Below are 9,333 nucleotides of genomic sequence, written 5' to 3' on the forward strand. Positions count from 1 at the left end.
AACTCGTCTACAGAAAGGTCAGTAGCCCCTTCTTTTTTCTACAAAACCACCATATCTGCTCCCGTCACTCATCAGTGTTCTGCTCTACAGAGTGATCCGTTTCGAGGGTCCAGAGGATCGCCAAAATCAAGCTTACTAATAAACCTCTTAAATCTGTTTTTGTCTCAAGCTGCTCTGAATCCAAAATCTTGTCATTTTCAGCCACTGGCCTTCAGTGTCAGGAAATAATCAGTCAGTTCTTTAATAGATGGTTTCTCCTCCTGCTGTAAAAATCTGCAGGCTGTTCAGCAGGTGGATCTGATCACACTACCAGTCTGTAAACAGATTTACTCTTATAGATCCTGTTTCACCTCCTCTGAAAAAGGGCAACTATTTCCAGTGGAGGCAGAGACTGAAAATAGCTCCATCTGTGTGCCTATTGTCATTTCAACAATCTGACTTACCCAGATACTCAAAACAGCCACTGAGAGAGACAAACGCATGAATTATTCTCTTTAGACTTGGAATACCTGAGACTCTGACTGTTTAAACACATTGTTTAAGACAGACTCATTATTGCCCTGAAGGCAGAGGCAGAGCAATCATGATTTTGCTCGTCTCTATTTGTGACTTCATTTGTTAGCAAAACATTTGATTACTCAATTTATGGCCACCACAACTAACTGACATTATACAACACAAGAAGTGCTTGTGTCTGTTCTGTCTTTTATGATGTAATCATCAATTTTCTTTTGTTTTTGCTGGATCTGCAGCTATAATTGGCCACCAGTTTAAAATGGTGGACAAAATCAATTCAAAACCTGTCAGTTTTACAGCTGTTGAGATCAAATGCAGTGTGGTAGTATCTGAGAGTGATCCAAAACACTGTCTGAGCACAACATCTCATAATATCACATAAGACTATTTTGACCAAAATGGCTCAATTTCATGATTTATCTACAAAAGATCTGAAACATTGGAACAGAAGGTGGCAGCTTGTATGCATTCATTCAAAGAATGCTCAGTGTTTAATAAAAAATACAACCAAAACAACAAGTAGCATTCTACTTCCAACAATCTACCAGCTTCTGTTTATTTTTTTAAATCACCTAAATCTCCATCCATCCATCCATCCATCCATCCATCCATCCATCCATCCATCCATCCATCCCTTATTTGCCTTTTTCTTTCTGAGTTGCAGAGCTTTCACTCACTCCTAAAGACAATCTAGGGTTACCAATGGGCCTAACATGAAGCTTTAAGATCTGAGGGAGGAAACAGAAGCACCCAGAGAAACCCTACATGTGCTCTAGGAGAACATGTAAAGTTCACACAGGTGAACCTGTGACTGTCTTGCTGTGAGGCAACAACACTGTTCTGACATGCTGCCCATACACTAACATATCTCTCATGTTGGTAACACTGATGAACTTGTTGGCCATGTTGATGAGTTTTGGCAGTTCTCTACGGAAGAAAAACCTGTCCAGAAGACTTAAATAGTTCTTTTTGATTTTTCTACCAGGATTACTGAGACGCATCAGGACACGCACACATACAACATTATCACCCTTTGAACTTTGGTAAAATAAGTTTGAACTTGTGAAAGGTTTACAAAAGTATATCCACTTCCACTGAGCTGACAGTCATTCACTATTTTTAGGTGTCTTTTATCATTTCCCTTTTATAGACCTCCCTCCCTCTGTCTGTCACTCCTCCCTCCATCATCTCCTCATGAGGACAGGGAGACAGGGGACAGTTTTCCTGCTGGTGTTGGAGGGGTGGCAGAGCCCAGACTGGATCAGCAGCCATGGATGACGTGTATAAAGCAGCGGTGAGTCCCAACAGTCTGTTTTATCCAGTTCTTTTGTCAAAGGTTCACTTTCAATGAGTTTATTTAAAAAATACTTTGAAAAAGTAAAATACTACACAATTTATTAAAATATGCGCAATGTTTCTGACAATGATTCTGGTGTTTTTTTATACCAATCAGCAATAAATGTAAGAATATTACAGTCAGGTGGAATAGTGAAACTCACTACAACAATGGTTTTTATRTGATGTTAGGAGGTTTTCTGACATGTAAGGCTTGTCAGTCTGCTGCCACTGGCTGGTGTTCCTGTTTGAACGATGAAACAATGAACAGCTGGTCAGAGAACAGCTGAGCTCCTCTGCTGCACAGAAACCAACAGGCAAGAATAGAGCGAGCAGCCAGTCGTGTCACGTTACACTTCAGCCACACTGACCCGTTCACACAGGAACTGTTGTGGTGAATATGTAGATGTTTTTTTAACCATTTCAGCCATGTGTCCACACAAAAACAGAGACAGAGCCCAGAAATTGTACTTTTTGAAATGGGGTTTCACACTGAAAGAGACCTTTAAACACCACCTTTGCATTTTGTGAGGACAACACAATCACTCACTCAGACAATTCTAATGTTATTGTTTCAACCTTGTGCCTAACCAACACTTGTTTTAGAAAGAAAGGGGGGAATGACATCTGAACACCCCAGCAAGTAATATGTGAGGGGACCTATCTTTGGAAAAGCTTGCCCTTGATCCAAAATGGCAGCTTTCATGACGGCGGTCATATTCTACACAGTCTTAAAGATAGGCCCCCTCACCCATTACTTGGGGTATTCAGATATGTCATTTTAAAATATAAAGTCATGTGAGTTATGACTAATACTGTAGCTGTCGGGTAGGGAGTGGTTATTAAATATATTCTGTTTTAAAATGAAAATTAAGAAGCAACAAGTAAAAAAAATAGGGAAAAACATTTGCATGTTGACAAGGCCTTAGGTCTACGACTCTGAAACTCCTGTTGTTTTTCCCGCAGGTAGAGAACCTGACCGAGGAGCAGAAAAATGGTGAGAAAACACATAACAAAAGAATATTACTGCTGTTTATATAATTTCTTTTGTCAACAAGTGGGTTGTCTCCAAAACTTGGTCAGTTGTTGAGATACAGCTGATGAATTTTTCCAGAAAAATAACATTTTAAACACAAACCTCACATCATCTAAACCTGTTGAAAGTAAACTGGGATTTGTTCTCAGCTACTTCAACTTAAAATTAACCATATAAAACTGTCATGATTCAGTTTGCTACTTTTTCTTTTTTCTACATGTAAATGACAATTTTTGGGGGAGTTTGATCAAAATCTGTGCTGTTGTTTTACAAGATATTTAGCTAACAGGCAGTCATGCACACACACACACAGGTTTGTTTTTATATCCCTGTGGGGACCGTGGATTGACTTCCATTCACTTTATGGTCATTTTAAAGCATAACCCTTAAAATTTACCTTAAACTTAACCTCACACCTGACCCTAACCCCCCCCCCCCCCCCCAAAAAAAAAAAATCAGCCTCTGAAGTCGTGGGCTTTATTCCCCACAAGGAGCATCTGGTCCCAACGAGCTTTACGTTTGGAGACATTCTATTGACTTCCACTACATTTCTATGTCCTAATCCTGACCACAAACCCTCTGAACATGTCCCCAGCTGTAGTGCTTGCTCTGCAGCACGACTTTGACCAAAGTACCCCGTTGCCTTCTTGGGCTTATTTCTCAAAAAGTAGTGAATAGCTCATTCTCTCCAGCGGTTCTTGGATCCAATAGGGGCCGCACTCGTGCTCTGAAATGTTTTAAACTTTAATGTGCTGTTCTCTGTGATGTATTGAACATTTCCTGAAAGTGTAATAAACATTTCCTGAACGTCTCATATAAATCAGTTCGGTACTTCAAGCCCAAGAAGGTAACGTGGTATTTTGGCCAAAGTCATGCTGCAGATGAAGCTTTATAGGCGGGGACAGGTTCTGACTAGCAGTGTGGAGCTCCTCTTCATCGGTTCTTGGAGCCGATAGGAGCCACGCATGCGCTCACGTACTTTTTTTTCCAGTTTTAGAATTATTTTTCAGATTCAAATCTCTTTTTATCAGTTTCAAAAACTTTTTATTTTTTGAACAAAACTTATGATCCCAATTTAGCTCCATACATTCATGCCTAACCCAGACATTTTCCCTAAAACTAACCCTTACTGGTCTATAAGTAAACCCTAACCTGAACCAAAATTTGATTCACACTATACCTCTAAACTTAACTAGTAAAGCACAGTTGAGCTGCAAATAAAGTGAGGACTTTGAAGAGGCCCTCACTTTGCATTAAAGACCTCACTTGGATAGTAACTATGGTGCTCACGCTGTAATAGAATTAAGTACACACACAGAGACACTGTCAGTCTTTTGTGTTTTTCTCAGTTTGTGTTAATTGTAAGAAATGTGAAGCTGCAGGAGATTTACTGAAGACATCTAATGGCAGTGCTTAGCACTACTGTGTATCATTTCACCTTCTGAGTTGTATGTTTTAGTCTTTCTTAGTCCTAACGGCTCTGTTCCTTTCAGAGTTCAAGGCTGCCTTTGACATCTTCATCCAGGATGCTGAGGATGGCTGTATCAGCACCAAAGAGCTGGGGAAGGTGATGAGGATGCTGGGACAAAACCCAACCCCTGAGGAGTTGCAAGAGATGATAGATGAGGTGGATGAGGACGGTACGACAACACCATTGACAATAAACATGGAAAAAGTAACTTGGTCTTCTCCCGTTGTTCAGAATTTAAGCAAAAAAAATTTTTTGAGGCACTTCCATGTTGAGGTTTTAATGCCAGCATCTGGTCAAACTCATACAAACTTTACCCTCTCAACTCACTAACAGGCTGTCAATCAAAGTCTTAGTCAAATTAATTATTACAAGTAAATATACTGGAAAATGCATTTGAACATACAACAGCAAAATGAGGACTGTGTGAATCAACACAATCAACATGTGAACAAAATTATTGGAAGTGTATTGTTTTTTTAATCGGGAAAATGTTTCATTTTAGTACTTTAAAAAAATACTGCAGCCAGCCACTAGTGGGCGCTTGTCTGTAGTAGCTTCATGGAGGAATACAAAACAGCTGGAGTGCTCGGAAACCATGTGACCGTGTCATCAGCTGGTGAAGCTAAGGACTAAAGCAAAACAGTCAAGAGTCCAGATTTACCATTCCTGTACATGTTGGCAACAGAGCAGAAAAAAATTACCTACGATGTATAAATCATAAAAACTATTAATAATAATATTAACATAATTATTATTAATATTTTACAGTTTACATAATCTATCTAATGTTTTAGATAATGCAAGAAAAGCTGTGTGTAATGGATTCAGAAACAGAAGATAAACAGGAAAACGTCTCTGTTCACAACACAAGATCTTATTTTGCTCAATACGATCTGACCAGAACTGAAGCTAATAATATAACAATTTAAAATTAAAATAAGCTTGTAAAGTTGATGTAATCACTGTTATTTATTGAACTGGTTGCAGATATTAGCTTGTAGGAGTGAACTCTGCTCAATCATGCTACAATTTAACACAAACTATGAAATATTACAAGCTGATTTGTCCTTTGGTTAATATTTAGACTTACAGAGTGTAAAATTATTTGATTAGATTAGATTAGATTAGATTAGATTAGATTAGATAAAATAAGATAGACCTTAATTGTCATTGTACAGAGCACAATGAAATTACAGTTCAGAACACCCATTCAGAAGAAGACAGAGCATAACAAACATAGGAGAACAGGTGCCCCGGGTCATGCAGCCACAGACCCTGCACAGAGCAAGGATCGTCTTCATGAAGACATCATGAGGAGGTGCAACCCTTAAAAGAAAAAACTAAAAACTACACATATATATTATTTAGAATATTATAAATGTAAATATTTTAGGTTTCTGTTAGAGGAACCTGACCAACTGAGGAGATGGTTAGCTAACATCAGTAGAGACAAGTTTCATCCTATAACCAGGTATACAGAGAACATTTTCGAAGTGTTGACTTGTAAATATTTTTATTATAATTTTTATGACAGTAAGAATAAATAATAAATATACTTTATTACTAGCTGAAGTCATACTTTTTCAACTAGCTAAAGTCAAAGTTACAGGCTGACTTCAGGTCTGGTTTAGATCATTGTTACTTATAAATTATATATTTTTCTAGTAAACATCTTCTGTTTTACATGATTGTTGAATGAAAGTAACATAATTATTAATTTATTGTAAATATATATTACAGACAATTTGTGAAACAGATCCGGTTCAGCTTGCTGTTTATCTATTATTTGCTATGGTGGCTGTGAGCCGTTGTCCTGTTTGGTCGCTGTTTCTGCTCCTCCATGCTGTCACAGACGCTAACAGTGGAAAGGATAGGTGGGGCTCAGTCTAGGGTACTTATTCAAGTCTATGAGTAGATTCATAGAGCTGAATATCATTAGAGTGAGCCCAAACTATCCCACCCTGTGTTAACATCTGTGACAACATGGAGGAGCAAAAACGGCAACTGAACAGGGTGTTGGCTCTCAGTCATCATAGCAACTATTAGATTAACAGCAACTGGATCTGTGTCAAAATTATCTGTAATATTCTTACAATAAATTAATCTGTTAATTTCATTCAACAATCATGTAAAACAGCAAAATATATGATTTATAAGTAACAATGATCTAAACCTGACCTGAAGTCAGTCGATGACAGACTTTTTAGCTAGTTGAAAAATTATGACTTCAACTAGTAATAAAGTATATTTATTATTTCTTACTGTCATAAATAATAATAAATATTTCCAGTCAATTCTTAGAAAATGTTCACTCATACCTGGTTATAGGCTGAAACTGGTCTCTATACTAATATTAGCTAACCATCTTAGCAGGTCAGATTTGTCTAACACAAAGCTAAATATAGTTTAATCCGTCCGTTTTCTGCCGCTTATCCGGGGTTAGGTCGCGGGGGCAGCAGCCTAAGCAGAGAGACCCAGACTTCCTTCTCACCAGCCACTTGGGCCAGCTGCTCTGGGGGAATCTCAAGGTGTTCCCAGGCCATCCAAGAAACATAGTCCCTCCAGCGTGTCCTGGGTCTTCCTCTGTGCCTCCTCCTAGTGGGACGTGCCCGGAACGCCTCACCAGGGAGGCATCCAGGAAGCATCCTAACCAGATGAACCACCTCAACTGGCTCCTCCCAACATGGAGGAGCAGCAGGTCTACTCTGAGTCCCTCCTGGATGACTGAGCTTCTCACCCTATCACTAGGGGAGAGCCCAGACACCCTGTGGAGGAAACTCATTTTGGCCGCTTGTATCCGCAATCTCGTTCTTTCTGTCACTACCCAAAGTTTGTGACCATAGATGAGGGTAGGAACATAGACCGACTGGTAAATCGAGAGCTTCACCTTCTGTCTCAGCTCCTGCTTCACCACAACAGATCAGTACAGCGCCCACATCACTGCAGACACAGCACCAAACCGCCCTGTCGATCTCCCGCTCCATTCTTCCCTCAGTCATGAACAAGACCCCGAGATGTACTTAAACTCCTCCACTTGGGGCAGGACCTCCTCCCCGACCCGGAGGCGGCACGCAACCATTTTCTGGCTCAAGACCATGGCCTTGGATTTGGAGGCACTGATCCTCATCCTGGCCGCTTCACACTCGGCTGCAAACCACTCCAGTGAGAGCTGGAGATCACGATCCTATGAAGCTAATAGGACTACATCATCTGCAAAAAGCAGAGATGTTATGCTAAGGTCACCAAAACCAATCCCTTCATCACMTTGGCTGTGCCTAGAAATTCTGTCCATAAATGTTATGAACAGAATTGGTGACAAAGGGCAACTTGGCAGAGTCCAACTCTTACCGGAAATGAGTCCAACTTACTACTGGCAATGGTAAATGGACTGTACTTATATAGCCCTTTTCTACCCATCCAGGACACTCAAAGCTCTTCACACTACAATCTGTGTCCTCATTTACCCATTCACACAGCACTCTATTAGGTCTCTACAAAGCTAACATGCACAATCATGTATGGAGACTAATCAGTGCCAATCACATTCATTCACTGATGGGACACACATCAGAGGAGTTAGGGGTGAAGTGTCTTGACCAAGGACACAACAACTGAGACAGCTGGACGGGGATCGAGCCGGCAACCTTCCGGTTCCAGGACGACTCCCCTAACCACTCTGCCACAGCCGCCCCAATGTGGACCATGCTCTGGCACAGGTTGTACCGGGATCTAACAGTCCGTATCAATGGGCCTGGTACCTCATACTCCCAGAGTACCCCCCACAGAGGTCCCAAGACACACGGTCAGACACCTTCTCCAAGTCCACAAAACACATGTAGACTGGTTGGGCGAACTCCCATGCACCCTTCAGGACCTTGTTGAAGGTGTAGAGCTGGTCCGCTGTTCCACGACCAGGACCAAAACCACACTGCACTTCCTGAATCTGCAATTTGACTATCCGATGGACCTTCCTCTCCAGGACCCCTGAATAGACCTTACTAGGGAGGCTCAGAAGTGTTATCCCCCTATAGTTGGAACACACTCTGCGGTCCCCTTTTTTAAATAGGGGGACCGTCACCCCTATCTGTCAATCCAGGGGAACTGCCCCCTATGTCCATGTGATATTGTAAAGTCCCATCAACCAACACAACCCCACAACATCCAGAGCCTTAAGGAACTCTGGGCGAATCTCATCCACCCCCGGTGCCCTGCCACTGAGGAGCATTTTAACCACCTCAGTGACCTCAGCACCAGAGATTGGAGAGTCCACCCCAGGGTCCTCAGGCTCTGCTTCCTCATGGGAAGACGTGTTGTAGGATTGAGGAGGTCTCCGAAGTATTCCACCCATCCATAACGTCCTGAATTGCGGTCAGGAGTGCGCCATCCCCACCATAAATGGTGTTGGTGACGAGCCGCTTTCCCACCAAGACGCTGGATGGTGGACCAGAATCGCCTCGAAGCTGTGTGGAAGTCTTTTTCCATGGCCTCTCCAAACTCCTCCCACGCCCAAGTTTTTGCCTCAGTGACCTCCCGAGCTGCAGTCTGCTTGGACTGCCTGTACCAATCGGCTGCTTCCGGAGTCCCACAGGCCAAAAAGACCTGATAGGACTCCTTCTTCAGCCTGACAGCATCCCTCACCGCCGGTGTCCACCAGCGGGTTCGAGGGTTGCCGCCACGCCAGGCACCGACAAACTTATAGCCACAGCTCAGGTAAGCCGCCCCGACAATGGAGGCACATGGAGGTTACATTATTAGCTTCAGTTCTGCTCAGATCACATCCACATTGAGCATAATAAGATCAAACCTGTTTGTGAAAAGAGATGTTTTCCTGTTTCTCTTCTGTTAGTACATCTATCCACAGATTCTTAACCTATGGGCCACCGCGAGCGCCACCTTGAGGGCCTCAAAAGAACAACAGTTTTTAACTTTGGGCCGCAGAGGGCCGTGGGACCGCATTGATTTTGAATGAGGTGCA

General features: G+C 41.9%; 1 protein-coding gene across 1 annotated transcript in view; it reads left to right on the forward strand.

Moving 5' to 3' along the window:
- Positions 1–1,501: 1,501 nt before the first annotated feature.
- The window catches only part of LOC106535138 (troponin C, slow skeletal and cardiac muscles), a 14,044-nt gene continuing 6,212 nt past the window's right edge, over positions 1,502–9,333 (forward strand). Inside the window, exons 1-3 of the mRNA XM_014032056.1 lie at positions 1,502–1,810; positions 2,818–2,848; positions 4,381–4,527. Coding sequence (XP_013887510.1) covers positions 1,787–1,810; positions 2,818–2,848; positions 4,381–4,527 — 202 coding nt within the window. The 5' untranslated portion in view covers positions 1,502–1,786. The remainder of the gene's footprint in view (positions 1,811–2,817; positions 2,849–4,380; positions 4,528–9,333) is intronic.

This window comes from Austrofundulus limnaeus, unplaced genomic scaffold (assembly GCF_001266775.1).
Source record: "Austrofundulus limnaeus strain Quisiro unplaced genomic scaffold, Austrofundulus_limnaeus-1.0 Scaffold1370, whole genome shotgun sequence".
NCBI lineage: Eukaryota > Metazoa > Chordata > Actinopteri > Cyprinodontiformes > Rivulidae > Austrofundulus > Austrofundulus limnaeus.